General features: G+C 40.8%; 1 protein-coding gene across 1 annotated transcript in view; it reads right to left on the reverse strand.

Moving 5' to 3' along the window:
* LOC133995841 (potassium voltage-gated channel subfamily KQT member 4) overlaps positions 1 to 26284 on the reverse strand; it is a 43399-nt gene extending 17115 nt beyond the window's left edge. Inside the window, exon 1 of the mRNA XM_062435327.1 lies at positions 25983 to 26284. Within this exon, the coding sequence (XP_062291311.1) occupies positions 25983 to 26284 (302 nt within the window). The remainder of the gene's footprint in view (positions 1 to 25982) is intronic.
* Positions 26285 to 26453: the final 169 nt, after the last annotated feature.

The raw sequence follows: 26453 nt of genomic DNA on the forward strand, positions 1-26453 counted from the left end.
GCATTCCTATATTTTGGTATCACAGTGTGACCTTATAGTTGTATCCACAATACCTTTTCTGTGACTTAAATCATGGATACAGCACTTTAACCATGTGTGCCATCAGGGGAACAGGCAGAAAATGTTGCACACAAACACACACCACCACTGCCTACCAGCCCTGTGTGCCATGTGAATCCAGAGCAGCGAGGCAGGATTAGCCAGGTGGCAGCTGCTGGTCCAGCTGGTCTAGATGTCAGAGCCCAAAACACTTGTTGGTCGCTAAACCAATTCTCATGGCCTCACACAATGGTGCCCTTTCTCTTCGGTTAGTAATGCGATCAACAAGTCTCTCACTGGGCTAATGTGTGTGAAATTAAATGAATTTTATGTGCTCACATTAAAAATCTGCTTTAAAATATGTGTGTAAATCAGAGAACAAAGCAGCGGAGGACAGCTGCTGTACAGAAGTGCATGGCGTGTAGTCTATCCAAAATGTATAAAGGCTACACATCATTGAAGCCACACAGAGATTTACATAGGAATAAAGCTTTATATATTCAGTTCATAATAACTCATATGTTAGTCTGGCCTTAGTCCCTACATCATACATCTCCGGTTAGCTTTACACATTGAATTGAAGATCATGACCACAGGATATTAGGTGGCCAATGTATATTCAAAGGGAATTTCTCTTAATGCAAATATCTCATTAAATATTAATACAAGTCTGAAGGTACTGTTTATTTTCTCCATCTCTCTCTGAAAACATGACATGTGCGAGGAGTCACTGAATGAGCAGCTTCTCCAGCTGTTTTTGTTTTCATCTGCCTGCCTGGCCACATTTTCAAATGGTGAGACGCTCCAAATAGTAAGCAAGATAAAGCACATCTTAGACAGTTAGGAAGACAACGGACACCAGGCGTGAATAAACAGACACCCCCAAATTACTACTGTATATTTCTCAGCCCAGTGATGCGTGCACTGGCCAGAGTTTGTGCTTCAGCCATGGCGGAGTTACTTCAGATGACTCTCTGTTAACAATGCATTTTGGTCGTTCATCAACTGAGTAATGTGCTGACTAAACCGTCTGTCTTTTTCCCCTCAATTAACTCAAAGAGCTGTGTGTATTTCCATAAAGGGGAGATTAGTTGGGGCAGCATCTCAGGTGGTTTCTTTCATTGACTTGTGCTTTATGTCAGGAAACAAGTTACAGCACAGATAGCTGGATCGACAGCTTGGCTTTTACAAAATGCAGACACAACATTCCCGTAGAAACAAGTTATGAAAGCAACTCTGCATTTACCTGAATATAATACTATCCCTTACATGCTGCACACTAACTGCAAAACACTGCAATGAGTTACTGCCAACACAGCTCTCCAGATCTGTTTATGCAGCCAGTTTGCGTAATCACAAAGTAGATTTCTGCTGGGTGTCATGTAACAAACCCCATAAACCTCATTTCATTCAGACCACGAGCCACAGACAGACCTCACAAATCCCATCAGTGTCAGGTGTAGACTACTTGGTTTTTATAAAAATCTTCCATGCACAGGATTGAAGTAGTAATAATTTCTATTTAAGTAGACATCTGTCTGACTTTTAAGGTAGGGGGTCACTTTTTATAATTGGTTCATTTATTATTTATGAATGGCAACCCACAAATGTTGCTGCTGTCACCGCTAGTCTTCAGTTTCTATCTATTAGGGTCGTAAGGATACATCGATCTACATCGCTACATCGATTTAAGGAGAAATGAGCCAATAGCATCGATGCAAAATGAAAACATTGATCAGACATCGTTCATTTAAGACGTGCTTTTATTTTGAAAGCATTCAGTATCCTCTGAATCCACCCAAGCGCGCACACCTCCAAACACTTCGCACAAATACTAAAAACCACAACTCTAAATGAGCGACGAGCTCCACTGTGTCCATAGCTGGGTTATAGAGACAGTCTATCATCAGATGCTTCGGACATCACGTTACTGTAAACTCAGATACACAGAAAGACCTGAAATGTGCTGCTGCTCGTCTTTTGTCCTTTCGATTTTTCCTCCTCAGACACTGTAGAGAAGCAAAAATCCTGCTTTAATGTATAAAACTAGTGACTTAATGTTCTTTCAGTTTTCTGTTATAGACTTTGTGATATCGGCAAACATCGAATCATTGTTCATTGAATCGATATATTGTATCGTGAAGAAACTAATGATTTACACCCCTAATATCTATATCTATATCTAATTCTATATCGATCTATTTCAGCCCCAGCCTGATCACTGCCAACTATCCAACCAAGTGTATTAAATAAAATGTATTAAAATAAAGACATCACAAAGGATTTATCAATTAGGATTTACAGATGAGAGAAAATATATAACCGAACGAATATAGCCCAAGACAAAAACAATAAGAAAATGAGTATTTGTTTAGAGGTAAAAATGACAACAAAGGATATTGTCTCATCCACTACAACGAGCTTGGGCATGTGGCCAATCAGGTGAGTGGAGGATAAAGGATTGCCTGACTCATCATAAGCATTATGAATGGGCATATCAATGTGTAGATGCACCACATGTACTGTGGCCAATCAGAGAGACTCTCTTGATATAATGAAAGAAATAATTTATGAAAGTCAGCCACTCAGGAGGTTTACTGTAAGGCTGTCTGCAATAGTAATTGCTCCAGAACTTTTACAAAGAATTATGCATGCACTGCTATATACTCAGAATATCTGACTTCTCTCCAAAAGCCGGCCCAGTGTAATTTGTCTCGTGGACACTGTGGAGAATCAAGAAAAATGCAAGCACAGTAAGACATATAAAGAAAGAAAAAAAGAAAAAAGAAAAAGAAGGAGCACCCACAACTCTTTGCATGTTCATCTAAACAATTCTTATTTATTCACATCCCAGGTATCTGTCCCCAGAAACAACTGCTCTCTGTGTATAAAGCACACACAATTTGAACTGTAAAGCTCCAGAGAGTTGGCTGCTGCTGGAGCAGACAGCAAATAAGTGTACAGCAGCAAAAGCGCAACCATATTGCTTTTAATGGAAGATAAGCAGGGTGCTTTTACTGCTGTTTTCCTGTAAGCAAACGTAAGTGAAAAGGAATATCTCACATTACTTTGTCTGGACTGTGAAAATATTTTAGTGTGATAAATAGGTGGTAATAAACCAGTGCTAATAAACATATATGATATTGTGTATTGCTGTGTGTGTGTGTGTGTGTGTGTGTGTGTGTGTGTGTGTGTGTGTGTGTGTGTGTGTTTGTGTGTGTGTGTGTGTGTGTGTGTGTGTGTGTGTGTGTGTGTGTGTGTGTGTGTGTGTGTGTGTGTGTGTGTGTGTGTGTGTGTTTGTATGTGTGTGTGTGTGTGTTTATGAGGTCCACTCTGCCAGTCAGCGTGCCTGGCAGATAGAAGCAGATCTGGACTGTGGGAGAATGCACCTTTGATTCAATCGCCACTGGATGATAAAGCAGCTATCAGTTACACACAACAGAGCAGGCGGAGGGAGGGGAGGGGGGATCAGGACAGGGTGATGAAGAAGACCAAGAAGGAAGACAGCCAAGAAAAAGGCATGAACAACACAAACCGAGGTTCAGAGATGCGAATATAGATGATTGGACTGCAAACATGGGCTGAATCAGGCTGGGGATGCTGGGAAAAAGTCAAACTAGGAGGAAAAAAACAAAAGAGCCCTGGGGTCATGTCACTCAGTGTGAAGCTTGGACACACGTGTGCATACCGGTGCATATGAGGTGTAAGTGCATGTGTATGTGTGTGTGCGGCGCCAGCCCAAATCAATGAAGCTCTGACGACGGCTTTCAAGCATTGACCTGCAAGCTGTGCACGTGGGCAGGTGCACAAACACGCAAACAAAAAGAGAACACACGCGGAACATCCAGTTATTGAACACACCTTCCACAAGGGCATACACAGGTAAACATATAGACCTGCTCAAACAAATGGAAAAAGCTCAATTAGAACATGAGATTTATATATAGAAGCAGCTGACGGACATGTATGTGAACCAATGTCAAATGTCACCTTGGAAATGTAGCCCTTCACACCTTCACACACAATGCTAGCAGCAGCTAAGCCCTAAACAAAAAATAAAAGGAACTGTCCAAAAAGGAGGAATTAGGGACAGGAATCAAGTGGGTCCAGCTGGGAACCTGTTCCAAATTGTCCGATCCATTGGGAATCATATTCCTCCATGCTTATCATTTCCTTTTATTAATGCCTGTATGAAGGTTGCACATTGCAAAACAATGACATCAAACTCATGCTCCTACGCAGTTGAAAACTTCCAACAAGAAGGAGTCATGGAGGACAGGAAGGAGCAGTCCAAACTATGGCTTCATTTCATGAAGAAAGATGACAACAGTACTAGTTGTAATGTCTGTAAAAAGATCATTTCTGGTAAGGGTGGAAACACCAACAATATTCTGAAACATCTTTCTACGTAAGTACAAGTACCACTGCTTTCCAACCAAGCAGTATATCTGTTAATGAGGGTAAATATCTGATGTTATTAGCGCCACACAGGCAGGCTTTGACTAAGAAAACCTGTATGACAATGAATGCTGCACACATATTCTCTCATTTCATTTATTTTACAGCTAGCGCTCAGGCAACAGTCAGCTACGTTTTTTCCACACAGAAAATTGATCAGGAATCAATAAGGAGCCAATTAACAGAATCAATAATGGCATCGGTAACAATAACATCTTGTCAATTCCCACCCGTAGGAGTCAGACAGTTAAAAGATGAGGTATCAGAGGGTGAAAAAGAGGAGTGAGAATGTCGAAAGCAGAGGAAGAGGAGGGAGGGAGAGGAGAAAGAGAGGAGAAAGGTGGAAACAGTAGAACGATATTAATAGCATTTCACTCTCCTTAAATAGCGACTGCGGGCAAAATGTGTGCAGGTAGGCTGCAGAGAACAAGCCCGTTAGTTCCTCCTCCTTCTTCTGGGGCTACAAACTTTTCAAAGGAGGAACAGAAACCCAACCCACAAACAAATACGAGATGAAAAGTGTTTTTTCATAAGGAAAGAAGCTGACTGAGCAATTCAGAGGCTGGTGCATGACCCAGGAAGAGAGAAGTGAAAAGGGGGTGGGGGGGGGGGGGGGGGGGGGGGAGATTAATGTTTTTGTTTCCCTCTGAATGCCACAACTTTCAACAAAATTACGTGACAAGATCAATTATTTACATAGCTGAGAGAAAGAGTTGTTCACACTGCTTACGCAGGTTCAACCTTGGTAGTTTGCTTTAAAAGCAACTGCTACCTGACACTTCTGCACAAATAATCTGCTTTATTACATACATGGCCTCTTCACACATAAAAAGCGCTGCACACTCTCCATCGCAGACACACACCCTCTGTTAAGCCAGACCAAACTCACACACACACACACACACACACAGACACACACACACTGCCATGCTGTTCCACCGTCTGTCTGCAGATGACGCATTTCAAACAGAGTGCCAATTAGACTGATACATTTTCCTTGCTGGAGAATGTCACTCCCAGTTACAGCAGTCATGAAAGTATCTGTCATCAACACACACACACACACACACACACACACACACACACACACACACACACACACACACACACACACACACACACACACACACACACACTCACACACACAGTGCCTGCACTCCTGCTCAGCCAATGTTACATCACATCATAATTGAGTCCTTTGTTCTCTGCTTTTGATTCATTGAAACTACTCTTTTAGTTGCATAAAACATCAGGTAAACAGAAGACTTCTTCCTTTCTCTGGACGTTTGTCCCCAGCTCTCACTCGCACAGGAAAGTCCCGTACCCTGTTCACTTTCATATAAGTATGTGTGACAGAGTAAATAGATTAGGTTGGATTAAGGTTGCAGTGCTCCTGGAGTCATTTCACCAGTTGCTGCGAGTTCAGTGATTCATACCGAATACAAAGACTCATTCCAGTGACTCTTTTTCAGAAAATGAGGCATTTGTGACATTCCCAATATTTTAATGGTTGTGTCCAGCCTAGTCTAGTTTTAAGGTATCCAAATGCAATCATTTTGGAATAATTAGACCACAAAACACTTGAGCACACACTCCCCTCTTAAATATTCTCATTTATTTGATTACACTGGGTTTTTTATATTTTGTAATTTCCTCAATCACACGGTCCATAAAAAAAAGTTAAATGCAATGAGAGAATTTAATTTGTGTAACAGTAGTATTGAAATGTTTTTTTTGTTTAAAAACACTTTTGTTTTAAATCTTTGTCAGATGACACATTGTACAACTTAATTCATGTCAAGCAGACTGAACCCTCGAGCAGCATTTCTTATTCCTCAGAACAATGTCCAACTAGCACTATGCTCACACACTCACAGGCACTGTGTTCATATACATTTTGGTGAAACTCTTACGTTCACAATGTGCACTGTAGACTACATCCCACACTGCTAAAACCTGAAGAAAATACAGAGGATGTGACCTTGGTGTCTGCAGGGGCATTTATGGCCTCCACTGCATTTTCACTTGTGGGTATATTTTTGAAACAAGGCATTATCTTGGAATGCAGGACTCTAGTATCAAGAAAAATGTTGCAGGAAAAGCTGATATTCATTGCAAACCCTTCACTTGTTTTAAGAGAAAAAAACTTTGGGCCACAAATGACCTGACTTTGAACTTAGTATAATTTGATTGTGTAAACAATAATAGAGACATCTGCATAATATCAAGGAATGTACTACAATTATTTGGCCTTATGTTATACAGTTGTTGCTCTTAGTGTTCATCCACATTTCACCCTTCAAGTCTGCTGCATGAGCACCCTCTCCCCCCCAAATCATTGGCCTTGACTTATTAAATAATAATTAAGCAGTATTTCAATGTTTCTTGACTCACTGGTAGTTTCTTGTGCCTCACTGAGATGATTCTGTGCAAATATGTGGTCCAGATGGTTAGAAACTGAAGAAATATGCCCAGTGTGGTCGCATATCTTACCAGTAAATGGAGCAAAATGAAAGTGTAACCACAGAGGACAGATAAATTCATGATGGTTGCACAAGCCTGTGTGTATGTGTGTGTCTGTATTGTCTGTCAGGAACAGGATTAATAGTAATTGCACACAATTTCTTGGTGATTAGTGGTGCTTTGACCTAGTGGGATGGGGTTTATGACATCAGAACAATTCAGTGTGAAATTGTTCAAATAAATTATAGAAAATGTACGTGATTACTGGGGAAAAGGGGGTGGGAAATGAAACCATGTGTGATTTACACACACAATATTAACATCAGTTGTCTACTAAGCTGGAGGAAATGGTGACCATCATAAAGACCCTGGTGAGCTTATAATTAAACGTAAGCGCTGACCCATGTGTTCAACCTCACACTCCACTCCACTCTGATTCCTGCTCTTTGCTGCTTATAGACTGGTTGTCACTGAAGTGTACCATACAGAGCTCGGAGACGGTCGAGGCAATGTGCTGAGAGAGCTCTGACATTTAGCTGTGGTATTGTTAGCGCCAGCTAGCCAATTAGCACAGAGTCTACAAACCCTTTAGTAGCTGTATGGGCTGCCACACAAGCACACTAGCTGCCACCAGTGTGCTTGTGTAACGCTGATGTTTCACCTTTTAAGCTGTGAGCACGATCTATGTTCACACAGCTTTGATCTGCAGGCTAGAGAGAATCATTGTTGATAGTAGAGATGGTAAAAGGAAGGCCAAAAGAACATCTTGGTGCTTCCGTACATGTTTTTCTGACATTACAAAAATACCTTCAAAATTAAAATCAGAAGACACTCCAGTAGCATTCAGGGCTCAACCATGTGACTTCTCAGACATTTATTGGATGTGAACCCTCTACCACCCAACACTATACCCTGTTACCCCCCCTCCTTGACCAGGGTTACGACTGAATTTCAGGCCGATCATCATTACTCTGTGGCAGGTCTGATTTTGTTACCATGGCAGTGGGGATCTCCAGTGATGGATAACAAAGGGTCGGGGGCAGCTCACGAGGATTGAGAAACAGCAAAAAGAAAGTGGTGGTTTAACATTTGAACTCGTGGTAATGGGATTGGCCCAGCACTTGAGGAGAGGGGTATGAGCTGGGGTCACACACAACACCAGTGGTCAGCGGATCTCGAGGAGCTGACAGGATTTACGGAGTACGTAATGGTGCAGTAATGTGAAGGTCACCATTACTAATACAGAGGTCTAAGATCACTGTGCAAGAATGATCTATGATCCTATCCTATACCTGAATAGAGTGGTGTTTGCCTTTTTTTTTTTTTTTTTGATAGGAGCGGAAATCCTATAATGGTCCACAATCAGATCTGAACTGGGAATGTCGCATCCACATGGCACACATTCCAGACCAGCCACACCAATATCTTGTTACTTTTCAGCTGACATATGTGCCAAAAGTACAATATCTATTCAAGGGAATCTCTCTTGATATATTGTCCCATCAGTTTATCAGTCCGGCACTAGTATGACAACCATCATTTACTGACATGGACAGACTTCACAACTGATCTGCACCTTCTCTATCACATCTTTGTCCGGCCCCCAACTGCAACACAAACGTTAACTACTAATAAATTCACAGTTAGACTTTTTCACATTGTGCTAACTGGAAAAAAACATTATTTTAATGGCACGAAGAGCCCAACAGTAATTAAACAAACATCTGCATACACACACAAATGTTAAAAACTAAAAACATAGAAACTCTCAAATGTGTATGAACAGCAAACTGTTTCCACAGCACTCCACTTGTCTGTTGTCAGTTGGTTACCATGGCAGTGAACTCGTGACCCTGAGGCTGGAGTTCCTTCTTTGATGGTGATTCCTCTGTTGGAATGGGATAGATATGCAGTAGCTGTCAGGGTGTTCCACATTGAGGTCTCGCTATCTGTCCACTGACATTATCTCTGCTGTTATTTAAGTCGAACACTGGTACCGAGGTCACATCACATGGTGGGGCGGCACTGTGTTACTCCTCAGTCCAGTTTGGGTGCTGCTCTCCCTCCCTGTCAAACTAAATGTTTGTGTGTCTGTCTTTGTGTAACTGTCAGTGTCTTTATGTTCAGTGTAATTTTAAGACAGAGTCCAGAGCCATGTGCAGTGGCTTACATCATCACCCAGTGCAGCCCTGAAAACACCACCAGCTCCCACACAAACATACCACACACTCACGTCGCTGTTGCCATTTTCCATCACTACTTCCTGAGCTGCGCCTATAGTATAGCCACAAACAAAACTTGTCGGCCAGTACTGAGTATTTAGAGTTGGGGAGCTAGGTTTTTTTTTTTTTTTTACTCCTTGCATATTGAGCAATATCACAATCCAAGACAGTAGGCAAAAGAGCACAGATAACATAGGGTTTATTTTCTAGTAGGATAAAGGGTACAGCTCTGAACTGTACAACTCTGTAAAAACAGTTGACCCTTGTTCGCTTACCGAATGTAGTACAGAAAGCATGTTGTCAAAGCCTGGACATGCCTTCTGTTTGCTTGAATTTTGGGTCATAAAAATTTCCTCCAATGTATAATGTGGTGTCACTTTATTTCCTCCAACACACATATCCCCCTGAGGGCTAACAAAAACATGAAGCAGGATAAAGAGCATTTGTTCAGTTTACACATTCTGTCAGCTTTCCAAGTCCCTCCTTAATGTTACTGGATTAGATATTCAAACACAACTCCCACATGAGACTGCAGACGTCAACACTTGGTTTAAACGGGAACTATTATGCTCATTTCCTGTTCTATATTTTTATTCTGGGACTCTACAAGAGTAGCTTTGCATGATTCACAGTAAAAAAAAACGACAACTCCCTATTCATCTTACACAAGCCCATTCTGCAGCGCCTCAGTTCAGCCTCTGTCTTTTAACAGGCAGTCTTAGCTCCTGTCTCCTTATGAGCCCACTCTGTTCTGATTGGCCAGCTTTGGCTCACAATGATTACTTCTATATATATTTAACTCATTATTTGACACATTGGCCACATTTGATACGAACATTCAACATTGTAACAATATATATATGACTGAAAATAAGAAAAAGTGTAAAAGGGCCCCTTCAAACTTATTATGTTCTGCTCCCTGTCATTATATTCTCACCCTCTTCCTTTCTTTCCCACTCTTACCCTAACTTGCTTCCTTACTCCTTTGTGTCTTGCCTCTCCTCCTCCTCTCTTTGGTGTAGCTGAAGCAGAGCCAGGATCAGAGTGGGCCACTTGTGGGCCTCTCAGCCACACCCGCTCCCCTCTTTAACTCATTACAACCAATTAGGTGACAGGCGAGGGAGTGGAAGGGCAGATGAGAGTGAAGAGATAATACTCTTCTGAATTATTCATTCATCTACTGAATCTCACCCTGCTCTCTCACAGCCCAGACCTCTTAATTCTCATCCTGGTTGCTATTCTCTGCTGTCCCTTCAGTCTATCTTGCCATATTTATTCTGTCCAAATGCCATATCCAGATTGTGCTACTGGCACCAATTGGTGTCTGCACTATATGATGCCGACATGTGTTACTGTTAAGACTATCAATTCCACACTAAGGCTCAGATAGACTTTTGCCCTGTGTGATAAAACAGGTCAAATATTACCAGACAGCAGTGCAACAACATCCAGTAAAATTCACAGTAGATAACTTTGTAATGTAAACAGGGTATTTCTTTGAAAACAAGTGATTGTCACTGTGTTGATTTTCCAAAGTCCTACAAATTAGTTCTCTGTTCTCTGTGCAAAAAAAAAAGTAAAGTATGTGGTCACAGAGAGCACATACTAAATTCTGGTTCTTTTATCCCACAGGAGCTATGACAGCATTACCATACTTTGTAAGAAAGTAAATTGGGATTTTGACATATCTTAATTTAATATTGATTTTCTATGTTGTTTTTATTGATGGTTTAAATGTGGGTTTTTACTTAATGCATTTTGGTAGTTACTGTTGGTTGATTAATATCGGAACACTGAAATGTCCATGCTCTTATAGATGAATACTGACTGTGACTGCAGACTGTGATGCACAAATGTGTTGTTTGCTGACCATAAGAAAAATAAGAGAATTAGTAAAACAAACTGTAAACACTTGCTGTGTTTGGACCCATGTCATTTTTAGATTTAGACTCAGTGTGGACATGGGGATAGTTATGCCTGATTGTCCAACCACTGTATATTTATTCCTGATACTCCACTTTGTTTTATTGGCCTTGTCTGAAGTGCATTCTGGGACACAGGACATGGCTCACACGTCACGGGATACCAAAGGGGCTGGCCATCGGGGACCAAAATGATTGATTGACCTCTGATGAGTAGAGAGAGAGAAAATAGTACAGTAAGTATAGGAAGCAGGAAGAGTAGCAATGACCACAAGGAGTGAGTATCAGTCAGACAGAGAGAGGGAGATAGATAATGAGGAAAAAATAGTGGACAAGAGACAGAAAGAGATGGCTGAATAATAGATTGGACAAACGGGGGGACAGTGAGACGAGGAGAGCCAGAATGGGAAAGAGAGAGAGAGAGATGAGGTATCGTCTGTGAGGTCTCATCACACACTTGCTGACATTGCTTTAATCTCAGGGCCAAGAGGAGACCAGAGGGCCCACCGACACATGCGCACGCACATATACTTGCAGAATGAACATGGTTGCCGACATGTAGGAACATATTTACTGTTTGCTTTTACAAAGGAAATTTTAAAAAATCAAAAAGCCAGGCAGGACTCCTGCATGACATCACCACAAGCAAATATGAACACAGTCTGATTTGAGAGGCTTACATTTATGTTTGTATTGCACACTTGGCCTTAATACATTTCTGTAGTTTTTCTACACCAAAACATGTTTTGACATCAGTTAAAGCATCTTCTTCATCTATAACCTTTCATTATATTCAAGTTGTAAAAAAGGACTGTATTCATGTCACCAGAGCAGCAACAGAATCAGCAGTAGATAAAACAGTCTTGGAGGATGGGGCCGGATGACTTTTGGTCAAGTTTTTCTCCCTCCTCCTCTGCTCATAATAATGCCTGTTGACATGGTATCACGTCAAGAGATGAGTAATCAAAAGAGAGAGAGTGAATGACAAAGACAGAGGATGAAAGTATGAGGAGAAGCAGAAGCAGAAGCAGAAGTTCAAAAGAATAAAGACAAACAAATACAGTCCAGAGAGAGAGAAAGCACAGAGTGCTAATGGAAATAGACAAAGATACGAGATCGGGGAAGCATTTTACAGCAGCAGGAACTGAAAACATAACCATCAGGAATAGAGGAAATGACACTGAGATTTAGAGATGCAAATGTGCAAGTAAGACATTTTAGAGCAGAACGGACAGAATGCAGGAAAAAACAATCTCATGAGAGTGGCAGGCAGCCTGCGTAATTACGGCTCCATCGTTAACATTTGATTATTGTTTATGCTCTGCCCACAATGCCACTGGCCAGGCATATACACACACACACATACACACAAGCAATTTCCATAAACCTACACATGCATGACTGCACACACATTTTGCAAATGTGCACACGCCAATCAAGACCTTTTTTGACAGTATGCACACTCAGCCGCATGAGCAATGACACGCACACACATACAGAGACACACATATATACACACTGCAAAGCGCTTTGTGCAGGCCAGGCAGACCTTATAAATACTGTCCTACATTGTGATTTTGTTTGAGCTCCGTCTCCATGGTGCTGCTTCCTCACATGTTTATAGTGACTGCCGTTATAAATTAAAATGATCTTAACAACACTTAAGCCAGGCTGTGCATATGGGTGCAACCAGGCAGGGACAATAGGCGAAAGATACAGAGACCTGGGGTATCCCAAGATAGAGAGAGACAAGAGACAGCGAGTGAAAAGAGAGGGTGGAAGAAGACTGGAAAAGAGAGAAAACAGGGTTCACTTTAAAAGGTGAGTGAGATGTAAAGCAGCTCTTGACAAAAGTAGACTGAAAAACCTGGTTTGTATATGTACATGTGTCTCTACATCCATGTAAACACATCAGGTATGCCTGCACAGTAATGCAGCCTCCTCAACCTAGAATATACTGTATACCAAAGGTACTCAGTGAAACCCCAGGGCACGTGCCTGATAGGGTAAAGTTACAAACACATGGACAGAGAATAAAATCTAATACCTGAAAAATAACCTCCCAGAGAGACACAGTCTGATATACAGAGGCTATTTGACGTTAAACACACCAGTGAGACTGGAACCATCTCATGAGCAAAACAGATGATCAGTCTTTACACATGCCAAATTAAGGCCAATTTTTAATAAACTTTTACATAGCTTTCAAGCTTATATCCTTACAATTTAAAACAGTTTGAATATGCACCTTTACGTTGTTTTCACATTTAAAAGGCTGACCTGAGTTGAGTTTACAATTCACTGCCTCCTTGAAGCAAAAATCCAATAAATAACCTTTAATATGACAATTATATACATTTGTCTATATCAGAGATATATAATAGAGGATTTCATCCATATGACCCTACTTCAACTGACAATTAATAATTGGAGTTACTTTATACTCCACTCTCCTCAGTTCAGCCTCTGTCAGAAACCGGCTATTTTAACTCATATCTTTTTGAGGCCCCCCTGCCAATGAGCCAACTCCAGCTTCCTGAAGCAGCGTCTGACTTTCAGCGGCTTGAGAGGCTACATAAACAAACAATGCTAGAACAATGTCTCGTTCTTTACTCGAAATGGAAGCTTATCAAATATGTCCGTACATGTTCAAGCCCAACCTGTGGCCAACCTTGGCAACAAAGGCTTCAGAATGGACAGCTGTTTGTAGGCGTGTAGGACAATCTGACGTCATCTCGAGGACGAAGTAGAGATAACATTGCAAACAAAGCCTTCAGAGCAGGTTGAAGCCCTGACTTTGAATAACAGAAAATCACAAACAGCATGTAATGTCTCCTTTAAGTTGTATAATTAGTCTCTGCCTTCTTTAAAGCAAGCAATTCCTATAGCTTTTGATTAGATTTACATTTATATCCGATTCTTGCAACAGTTTCTCAACTTTTCACCTTTGAATTCAACATCACTTTTCCTTGAATGTCTCAGAATCGTTGTCATATAGACCAGTGAATGAGATATGATTTGTAAAAACTAGCATGTTAATTCCTTATCAACGGTTAGCTACAGAGTTAGTTTCCACAGTATTCGACATCTGCTGATAATCCGCGGCCTGCAGGTGCAGCCACCCATTAGGGTCAGGCCTTAAGTGTGCTGCTGAGAGATAATGGCAGGACTAGGGCTATTGATTTATTTTCAGCCTGCCTTATGGTCTTCCTAGTTATTGGCTAGACACAGGTCCAGCTCTCTTCAACACTCTATCTCACTCTAAAGACCTTGATGAACAGACAGCTCCATGCTCACCATATTCACTGAAGTCTTGGATCATATTTTTTGTTTTTGAACAGTAAAATAAAAGATGGCTGTGGATCATGGAGGCTCAGCAAGCAACTGATTGTGGACTATGTGTCAACAGTTAACATACTGAGTTGCCGGGGGATCGTAGGTGTACAGAAGGGGACACGGTGCCCAAGCTGCAGACAGTTATCTGCCTTTGTATACAAAAAGAATTCAACAGCGACATATTCAATGGCGCAGCAACTGTGCTCATTTACACAGGGTGACATTACACCCTTGCCAGTAAAGTCTGACTCTCTTTTAGCTGGAAATGTGATGTGACACACACCATGGGAAAGTAGCGCTGTAACTGTTTTGACAGTCCAATGGTGGTGGCACCAGACCAAAAGTGTTCCAAGAGAAAGCTCCCAGATCAGAGAGAGAGAGGTGTCAAATGAAATTTTGCAGTGAGATAGAGTGAGAGTTATGTTGATCACTCAACCCAAATCAGGATTAAATGTGAGCAGTTGTTGCCATATTGTGTAATCATACAGATCAGAGGAGGGGAATTCAGTTGTTGAAGCACAGTGTAATGCTAGGCAGTATCAACAATATTAGTTGTGGAACAAAATGGGTGGCATTTGAATAGAAACTCTTTCAATGAGCAAATTAGAGAGCATAACCTGAAGTGGCAAGTGTACTGCTTTTTCCAGCCATTTTTGCAGTGGTGGGATGGGCAACAATGGGACATGTTTTAATAATACTAAATCTAATTTCAACATGCATCTGGTTGTATTTGCATCTGTGTGTATAAACCCCTCTTCAGCCAGGACTTATCTGCTTTAGAAAACAGGATCTGTCATTTTGTTGTTTTGAGATCTTTTAATGTTTCAGCAACTACTCCATACAAATAAATCAAACAATATAATGTAATGTATTTACTGTCAAATGTAAATCTTCAAACTGAAGTTATCACACCTCCTCAGCATCACTGTATACACCAAAATGTGTCTACAGCTTGGATAACACTATGTCTCCTGAGAACACTGGTGATACACGAGCAAACTGCTGAAAAATTAACAAAATCCCTCACCTACAGGATTTTGTTTAACTGAATGATTGTGACAAGAAACTGACTTAATAATTTGTCAGTATTTGTGGTTGTACGTCTACTTGAGCAGATTTGTCACTTCTGAAGAAATTGCTGCTGTTACCTATTGCAGAGATATAGAAAGATTAAATACTAACATACAGAGAGGAGTTGGAAGACTGCCTCTGGATTTTCCTGGCTGTGAAAGCAGACCTGGCTTGTTTAGAGGTTCTTGAATCGTCAAAATAAACTTTTGGCATTTCCCTTCGACCCTGCCGGCCAAATGCCACAAGATTCCTGGCCCGCTCCAACGACAATAACATTACATAAACACAGATTACTGCAGATTAGGGGGTGTCAACACCCCTACTGATCACCTACCTGCAGGATAATGAAGCGGGACCATTGTCTCTGGTTCAAGATCTCTGCTCGTTGTGTCTGTATGTTTGTGTGTGTGCATGTGTGAGGTTACCTGTAAGCTGAATTTCACCTTCAGCTTTTTTACACGTTTACCATCAAGTAAATAAACAACAATGGTTTGTTTTCCCACTTAATGGGGATAATGTGTGTGCATGTCCTGTTCCTGGCTGAAAGTGAGCACACAGAGCAGGGATGGATATTTGGAGAAACTTGATTCCTGGTTGGCCATCCCAGGACAGACAGTTCCCTCCCTGGGGAAACACATTTTGCCCCGAAAGGAGAAATTAATACGGCAACTAACCTCGACTCTCCCCTCTCTCCAACTCACTCCTATTCCCCTCTGTCTGATTCTTTCTCCACATGCACAAAAATCTTTAAGTCCTGCTAAGCCTGTCCTTCCTTTGAAGGGTATGAAAACGTTTTCTTTACATTTGAAGCTAATGTTTCTATGCAGACTGTATGTTCCTGACATAATCTGGCATCTGGCCTGCTGAAGTGTCCTTGAGCAAGACAGGATATCTCTACAGATCTGGGGCTTGAAAGCAGATAGAGAATTTTACTGGGGATCAATAGAGTATCAAATTATCATCATAATCATTCATCTATAGCAACCGAAATCAAGCTCTCTGTACTCCGTCCTCCTCCCTCTGCGTTTCCTCTTCGTCACACAACAGTGTTAGCAAATAGTGAGTAGCTCTACAGATAAATAAAGCCCCAGTTCTGGTGTGAGCCAGCAGGGGAAAGCAAAGAGGTTTAAGCAGTTGAAGCAGAACGTGACAGACCACCGAAAGAGACGTCAGGACACATGACATAAGACCTTCAGGCGGACTCTGACACACACAAAGGCCAGGTGTAAAGAGACGGGTGGACGGGGTTCATGAAGATTAAAGACCTGAAGATTTTTAAAACAGGACAAAACAACAATCAGGATAGCGACGAGATATGGTTATTGTAATTTAATAAAGTAAGTTAAATATTTACCCAGTTACCAGATTGGTCGTCAGGTTCAGCCAAAAAGGAAATTTGCATTTAAAGAATAATAAATGAAATCTCTCAAACTCTTATTTCATATTATTTCGATATTCCTTCTCCAAAGACAACGTTCTGGCTTTTATAGAATGTGCGCTTTTAAAATAAAAACATTGGGCGTATGTTCAAGGGGGGAATTAAAGGACTGTAGGATTTAGTGTTATTTAGCGGTGAAGCTACAGTTCACAACCAACTGATAATCCCTCATCCTCCCATTGCAAGTGTGTAGAAGAACCTACGGTGGCCACAAAACTTGCAAAAACACAAAGGGCCCTCTCTAGAACCAGTGTTTGGTTTGTCTAATCTCGGCTACAATAAAAACATGACAGTTCAACATGGCGTGCTCCATGGATCATTCCCTATGTAGATATAAAGGGCTGTTTCTAAGGTAACGAAAACACAGCTTTTCTTATTTTCAGGTGATTATACATACACATACATATACCTTTAAGGTACAGATCTTTGAAATGACTTCCAATATCTATTCGTCCCTCTAAACAGCTTTTTTAAAATTGTATTATATCCCCATTGAACTGTTGCCCTCACAGGAAGCACAGCAGCACCATATAAAGATAACTTGACTCGATCCTGACCTCATGCCTGTCTCCAAAACTGTGTCTTTCAAGTCCTCAAAAACAAAAATCAGCCAGAGCCCTGCAAAATCATCTCCTCTGAGTTCCTGCCCAATCCAGTTACTCTGGCCTTAATCTTATTAGCAGCTCGACTGGATGTTAGTTCCTCCCTCACTCAAATCAAAGGAAATGCCACAGATAATCTATCACAGAAGCATTACTAGAGCTGTAGTGTTGGTGTGTCTTTACAGTAGACTCTAAATACTATTTCAAGAGGTTCATTAAGGACCTTTACAATTTCTGAGTATATAGAAGAGCTTCTGAGATACAGATTTGTAACAACTTAGCAACTGATGAAAACAATACAAGGTAGTCTAAATTTCTAAAACCGAAGTCAGCACAGCTCTTGCAATCAGTAATGGTTTGGTCCCTCTGACTAATATATTATTATATATGACATCATTAGATTATTAATACTGAAGCATCAGTGTTAGAGCAGCATGTTACTGTTGTAGCTGCTCGAGGTGGAGCTAGTTTCAACTACTTTATATACAATTAGTTTAGTCCAGTGGTTCCCAACCTAGGGTTAGGGCCCTTCCAAAAGGTCCTCACATAAATTTGAGGGGTCCGGAGATGACTAATGGGAGAGGAAAGAAGAAAAAACAAAGTTCTGGAAAACAAAGTTCTTGGACTTCTTCTTTAATATTACATTTTTGGTGAAATATTGAATCATTTGAACATTTATTGAAATAAAAGAAAGAAGTTTAGAGGGAAAAATCACTATTTCGTGGAGCTGTTAACAAATCATAAGACAGCTGATATGTGAGCCCAACATACACACTGCTTTTTGTAAGACATCAAAAACCACTAGTTTCATCTCTCAATGTGTCATATTTAAAAAATATGTTATAGCATCCATTGTATCAAATTTTCATCTGAAACGTAACTAAAGCTGTCAAATAAATGTAGTGGAGTAGAAAGTACAATATTTCCCTCTGAAATGCAGTGGGGTTGAAATATACAGCAGCATCAAATGGAAATACTCAAGTACCTCAAAATTGAATACTTGACTAATTGTACTTTTCACTTTTCATTGTTACTTTTCACCACTGGTAACTTGTGCATATATGTCAGCATTATGAGTTAATGATCTTTATGGAGTTTTTTTTACGTGTTAGAGCTAAAACCTTAACCTCTTAAGAGTGAAGATTTTGCTGCTTTTCTGTTTGGATTTGTAAAGTCCTTGTAAATTGATCATCTTTACATTTTGGACGTTTGGTTGGATGAAACTGTAGATTCAAAAACATGACCTTACATATGTTATGAATTTTTCACCTTTTCCTGGAATTTTATTTTATATTAAAATATTTCATGAAATAATTTATGAATTGTTCAGAAAAATAATCAACAGATTAAATAATAGTGAATATAATCAGTTCTATTTATCCTCAACACTGTTCTCAAGATAGCTAATCCTCTTTTACAGAAAGAGAGTGTCTTTTTTCAGAAACCAGTTATCCAGCCAATCAGACCTGGGTGGAAGAAAGAGAGAGAGAGCGGTAATGAGGGAGGGGAAGTCATTTAGACAGAGCAATACAGCAAATGAGGGATGATATTCCCACTCAGGAGGAAAGAGAAGAAGGGAACGATGGAGGCGAGAGAGAGAGAGAGAGAGAGAGAGAGAGAGAGAGAGAGAGAGAGAGAGAGAGAGAGAGAGAGAGAGAGAGAGAGAGAGAGAGAGAAGGAAAAGCAAAGGCATTTTGGTCATAAAGGATTCTTAATGGAGCAGAATTTACACAACCTGCTGAGGTGAACAGATTAAAAAAACAGCAGCGGTAAATGAACAACAAGCTTCCATTCTGCAGTCCTGAGCAGGTTAAAACCCCACACAAAGTGCAGAGTGGCTTTCTCCCTTTACCATTTTATGGTGCCACTTCCCCACCCCACCCTTCTTTCTCCTTACTTAGTCATCAATAAAAACACATTCATGTGCTGACTAAAAAGGCAAACAACAAAACAAAAAGCTATTTTCTGACACTACTCAGACCATAAATAATATAAAAGCGTCCAACACCAAATGCGTCAGTGATTTTTGGAGGATGCCAGAGGGGGGCAATTTCAGTGGATTTTGTGTCGCGTGGTTGAAAACCTGGAAAAGCAAACCAGACTGTTTCCATGACCCAGGTGAGAAAGCAGATTAGCTGAACTATGTTCAGAGGGAAGGAAAAATGCGAGAATAGACAGATAGAGGGAACACATTCAATCAACAAGCTGTCTGAGCTAAATGAGTTTAATAATGCCAGAAAGGCAATTCACCTTTAATAAAAAAGCTTGCAAGATGAATTCTGTGTACAGCACTGTTAACACAAAAGATGTTTAGTGGATAAAGTATCGCCATACAGACATTTAAAAAACCTCTTTGACCAGACTATCAGCGGACAGGTTATGGAGAGCATTAGGCTGTGAGTCCTGTTGTGGGTATCTCCCTCCACATCTATAAATAATGTGGCTTTACGCTCAAGCTTTCATAAACAGACACCATCACCGGTTCCTGTGCCATAAAAGGTTAAAGTGAAAGGATTCCTATACACAAAGGAGACTAAAGGGCTTATCTGGCAAAGTTTTACCCGGCATGAGAAATTTCAACGGAAGCGGAAAATCAAAGGGATAACTAATGATAACTGAGTCATCTATTTAAAAGCGTAAACAACGCATCATTAAAAGCTCTAACAAATTTAAAATGTACTAAGTGCTCTCTCGGAAATTAAATGAATGCATAGTGTTGTCATGTATAAGTGTATTTGTTTTAGTTTATTTCCAAATGTGCAGTTTGCAAAAAAAAATTATTAAAGGTATACTGGCCAAAATCGAAGCAGCCGAGGCCAACATACCCTGACCTTTAGTCCCATAATAGTAAAGCTCCAACAGAACTTAATAGCATACTTTCTGTAATACAACATGATAATGTGTCTTTGTTAGATCGTTCATCCCTGGTAAACTCCACACATCCAGTTGGTAACGCAGGCTTTCTGTTATAAATCTGTAGTCTTCAAGCCCAAACTGAGTCCTGATGACATCACTATGGCATCATCAGGATTTGACAAAGCTACTCCACAGCAACAGGTATTATTCAGCTGTTTTCACAGTCTGTGTAGGAGTTATATAGTTGCTCTTTAACTAGAGCAAACAGCTGCATGATATTCTGGAAAACAAACTTGCTAAATTCTCAATTAGCCTGCCAGGAGGTTTAGCATACGGCACCTCATAAAACTATTTCATACTGATACTGATGCTATTGTGTGAGTCTAACTGACTCCCTGCTACTCCCATTTATAATTTTGCCCCATGTCTCTGCTCCTGCTTTGTAAGACATCAATAATACATGGCCGGTATATTTTCACCCTCCTTAGACCAAATCAATCACTGGCTGGTCAGTACTCATCTTGACTGCTTTTCCTGTACGTCCACATGCACTATAACTTTAAGATAAAAATAAGATAAGATAGATTTTATTTGTCATTCAGATCATACACTATACAGTGCACATCCAAAATAATTTTGTAGCAATGGCTCAAAATAGTACAGAGTATCAAAAAAGTGCTGATATCAAAGATAATAATAACAAGGGAAATTTAAAAAACTAAACACTATGTGTGTATATATAATATATAAATAAGTATATATATATATATATATATTGCACATTTGCATGAGTATAATTGCACAGCAGTAGTCTGTAAACTTGTATAGTCCATGGAACCGTCCATTGTGAGTGTGTGAGTGTGTGAGTGTGTGTGTGTGTGTGTGTGTGTGTGTGTGTGTGTGTGTGTGTGTGTGTGTGTGTGTGTGTGTGTGTGTGTGTGTGTGCGTGTGTGTGTGTGTGTGTGTGTGTGTGTGTGTGCGAAGGTGGGGAGATCACTTGGAGTTCAACAATCTGATGGCTAGGGGGAAGAAGCTGTTGCAGAATTGGGCTGTTCTGCTACGAATGCTGCATAACCTCTTCTCAGAGGCCAGCAGGGAGAACAGTCCATGTTGGGGGTGGGAGGGGTCTCTGACGATGTTGTGAGCTCTGGTCAGACAGCGTTTTTGTGCAGTGTCCTGGATGGGAGGAAGAATGTACCAAGCCAGAGAATAAAATGGCAGCCAATGGAAGCCAAGATCAACACATTCAACTGTGCTGGTATTAGTTGGCAGCAGGTTCTGTGACCTGATCAGAGACTGGTAGCCTGATTTTAGACTACAAGTTCCAGCTATAATAGTTCATCCCCTGCTGGGATGAACTATTATAGTCTGTATGTGATGGTCTATATGTGGCACTGACTTTATGGTGGAAATGGATGAGGGGTCAAAGGTGAGGGGAAATACTGAAACTGATCCTTCTAACTGTTGTTAGTCATCTGCCAAGCTTATGGGGCAAGTTTTCACATAGACACTCCACATGCATAAACACACACTCACAGATGACAGAACTATAAGTAGAGCTGAAACAATCAGTCAATTGATCAACTAGTCATATAATAGAAAATTAATCTGCAACTATTGTGATAATTGACTATTCATTTAAGTCCATTATAGTCATTCTCAGGTCCCTTTCTCTGTTTCATATCATTGTAAACATCATATCTTTGGAGTTTAAACTGTCATTCGGAAAACAATTTATTATTTTAAGTAACAATTTTTATAGACAAATTATTCAGTAATTAAAAAAATGATTTAAAAAAAAAAATTAAAAACACACACAGACACTGTTTGCACCTGATTCATATTTAATTTCTTAAAGATTTTTAATGAGATATAAGTTTCATCTATGCAGATTCTTGGAACCCTTCATCACTTTTTACATCCTAAACATTCTTGCAGGGCCGCTGGTGCTTAAAAGCCTGAAATTGTCAGTACTTAACTGGCTCAAACAGGCAGACCCTCCCGCTCACATTGCAAGATTTCAAGCAGCTGAAACAAAGAGAAAGGACTCAAAGATGACAAAGAGGTCTTCAGATTTTACTGTGATTGAGTGAAGGGACAACAGACACTTAACATTTCAAACCATCCACCCACCATTTAAATCAGTGCTTCGGTGAACGCAAGAATCAGTGTCTAGGCAACCAATCAGGTCGGTGAGCAGAGGAATTCTTTGTAGCTGGCCGTTTTTCACAAATACAATTAAGTTTCCAAGGAAACTATTGTGTCTTTTAACAAGTCTCTGTGTCCTCACCCCTACTTATTTTCTTGGTAGTGTAAAAAACAAGGCTTCTGGTTGAGAGGCGAGGAGAAGAGAGGAGAGAATAGGAGAGGAGAGGAGAGGAGAGGAGAGGAGAGGAGAGGAGAGGAGAGGAGAGGAGAGGAGAGGAGAGGAGAGGAGATTAATGCCAGGTCTGAATTAGCATACAGCTGTTACACTTGCAACAGAGAGTGTTTGAAGAGTGTCCACAGGAAAAAGTCAACATTCAAATATGAAACAGTTTACAATATTGTAACCTGAGCCGCAGGATGTTAAAGTTACTGTAAGACCTTTATCTAAGGAGGAAATCTGCCTCAGTGAGGATGCATCTTCTGTGCAGCTGTGGCTGTGACGCCGAGGGTTAAGGGGGGGTTGAGGAGTGTCGTGGGACTTAATTGGGTGTCCATGGAGAGACATTACAGTGGAGAGCTACTTCGTCCCTTTTCCATACACACTCCAACACACAGCTGCAAAGAGAGGTTCTGTACAAGCAACGCATCTGCTCCAGCGTCCCCAGTTACAATACAGGACTAATTAAAGGATCACGGGAAGTTAGTGCAGTCTCCTACACAGCAGTGTATGACTCAATGTAATTACAACAGATCAATGCAGCTTTAATTGAGCTTCATCGTAAAATAAGTTTACCTCACACATGCTACAGTTCTCAGCATGGTGAGCACCTTACATGTAATTAATCAAAACAAATGCACGACTCAGGCCCTGAGGGTGACACACTATCAGGGGAATGATGCACTCAGCTAGACATATGTGTACCCAACATATTTCATATCAACATGCAAGGACAAAATCCTAGTTTAGCTTTTAGAATTAGGTACATTCTGCCTTCTTCTAAGAAAGCGACATAAATCGGGAGCTTCTCACTTCCAAAGTCAGTCCAGCTATATCTTTGAGGCCATGGCATCTGAAACGTGATCTGGGCACCTCTGAGCGCCTGCCCTGCCTCCCTAACAGAGACATAACAACAATGGCAAAGCTGCTATCCACTATGTCAGGGAGAATGCCACAAGCAGCCAACCTGCAAAGGCCAAATAGCTCTTAATGAGAAACACAGTACATGACATGTAGCTCTGTGTGTACTGAGTGTTCGTGTCGTGGGAATAGAAAAGAAAGAAGTGAAACAGGTGAACAATGTGAGACTACAGTTGCAGTTATATGCCAATTAGACCTGTCACAATAATTACGTTATCAACTTATGACAACATAATTTTTTACATTATCATGTCCATATATCCATGCCCATTGTGTTTACATTATTGTTTGTTTACATAAGAACACCAGAATAAACATCATCACCTATTGTGTGTGATCTATATATTTCAACCAAATAATCTGTCTGCCTGTTTCCACAAGCTATTTCCAGAGAGTTTGATAAATTCAGTTTTCTGTCTTGCTGTTAAATATTAAAAAATAAACGTGAAGGCAGCACCTGAGGCCCGCTCTTTCTCTGCCTCCACATTACAGGCAGGCCTCCTAAACTCCACATTGACGGCTAATAGGCTAGTTATATCACATTGACAAACTAAGTAGTCACATTGCTTGCTGCGCACTTCCCGAGTGGGGAATGCGCAAGCGTGCTGCGCAACTCATAGGGCATTAACTGTAAATAACTTTGTCCTGGCCTGTGATGGCGGCTTGGCATCTTTACGGAAGCGTAGCGTTCACTCTGTGATCCCCCCCAACCCCCCTTTCATATCGCCCCGGTGAGTGAGCAGCTCAAGGTTGAGCCGCAAAAGCAACCGCCATTACTACCCAGCCACTTCCATATTTACATGTGATATCGGAGGTGGGAGCCATTTGCAGGCAATCTTAACTAACCTTGCTCATTTTTATATTATATTATGTTATATTATATTATATTATATTATATCAGTGGGTTCCTAAAATGACAATAGTATTGTTGAATGCAATTATTTACGGGACAACATATCGTCCCACAAAAGTAGCTATCGTCACAGGCCTATTGCCGGCGGTATATGATGAGAATGCATATGAGAATCGCAGCTCTGCAGTGGGATTTCCCTCTGATATAAACACATGATGGCATTGGCAGAGAGACAGCTGTACTTGTCTAAACAACGACACAGAAAGCCAAGGAGCTTCCACACATAATGCTCTGTCCACTATTTGCCAGACTCAGACACAGCTGCAAGACTGCTGCTGCACAACTGTCCTGAGATTCACATAAAAAGAAGCTGAAATGTGAACTTTTACATTTAATGGTACACACAGGCCCGCCATTTACACTACACTTTCTGGAAATTAAATTTGAGTCTCAAACAGGTTCATAGCCAACCCAATAACAATTCGGTACAGTTTTACTGTTTAGAAAGCCTCGTTTTATGTCGTGGTGAGCACCATAAGTTTCAAATATACCTCATTAGCTGTTGGGTCTGTCAGAGGGGTGCACACACTAGTGAGCTCATACTTTACCTGTATTTACTTGATGTATACATTATAAAGCATATGGCACAGGGTACTTTGAAGCCCTTACAGAACACTCTGCAGTGGGGAAAAGTTGCATTGGTTTGAGCTCTGTTTGATGCATGTGTTTAATTGGTTAGATTTTGCTGTAAGTAATGGGTTCAAGTCTTTTTTAGCTTATATATCATTTGCCTGTCAAAAAAATCTTGCAACAAAGTGCAGACAGCATAAAGTTACTTCAGTCACACTTATAATTAATCAGTGATGTTTTTTCTTTTTAATTCACTGTCATTACAAACCTTTTGAGTCCATTGCCCACAGTTCTATTATACTAACTCATTAGTCAAGCATGCCAATTTATTTGAAAAAAAACAACTTAATGAATAGTTTTTCAAAAGTGTGATTATCAGCAAGCATCAAAAATATTTACAGGGGGAATTTGCTTTAAAAAATGCCAGTGTCGCCGTGTGGATTTGGATAAATTCAATTTAATATCCAAGGACCTCCAGATGATTTAATCAGTCAGAGACAAAGGGAAATTGAACATTAGACCCCGTGTTGAGATGATGTATGGCATATGGCCGAGCTAATTGCTGCATAAGCAACTCTGCTTGGTTAATTGGAGAATTCATCAAAGAACTGCCGTCCTATGGCGATCAAAACACATGATTGGAAACAAGTCAGACTAGTCTATCTCGTAGCATGTAGCTGCCCGCTCTAACTTTCTAACTTCATGAAACTTTTAAAAAGTTCTTAAGACAAATGCAAATAGCAGAATGAGGAGTTTTTTGCACAATTTTGTCACTTATAATAAAAAAACGATGATGTTAAACTTACATGAAAGCATGGTAGATGAATGCCCATCCTCTTGGTCTTTCCAGCACGTTGTACAGGCAGTTTTGCAACTTTCTGAAGCGTTTGCTGGTGCCGGACGCGTTGGCCCGGGGTCCGGGCGGCCCGGGCAGCGGGGTGCCCAGTAACCCTGTGCGGTGAGACGGGTGTCCGCGCTCCGGTGTCGACGGCTCGCTTCTCTCCGTGTGGACAGCGGTGAGAGCCACGAACTCTACCCGCCTGTCGTCGTTCGGAGCCGGGGGCACTAGCATTCTGATGCCGCCGTTGTTTGACGGACTTCCTAACATCTTCAGGCCAACACAATTAAACTACATATGATTTGACACTTTTCACTGGGTCACCCGCAGGAGCGCTGAGCAAAGTTGTGACCGAGTCATAGCCCGGTTTGTCTTGGCTATAAAGTGGACTAAAACCAGTCAACTTCTAAAACACATGAGTAAATATCATCACTGCTAT

This window comes from Scomber scombrus, chromosome 16, assembly GCF_963691925.1.
Source record: "Scomber scombrus chromosome 16, fScoSco1.1, whole genome shotgun sequence".
In the NCBI taxonomy this organism is placed as follows: domain Eukaryota; kingdom Metazoa; phylum Chordata; class Actinopteri; order Scombriformes; family Scombridae; genus Scomber; species Scomber scombrus.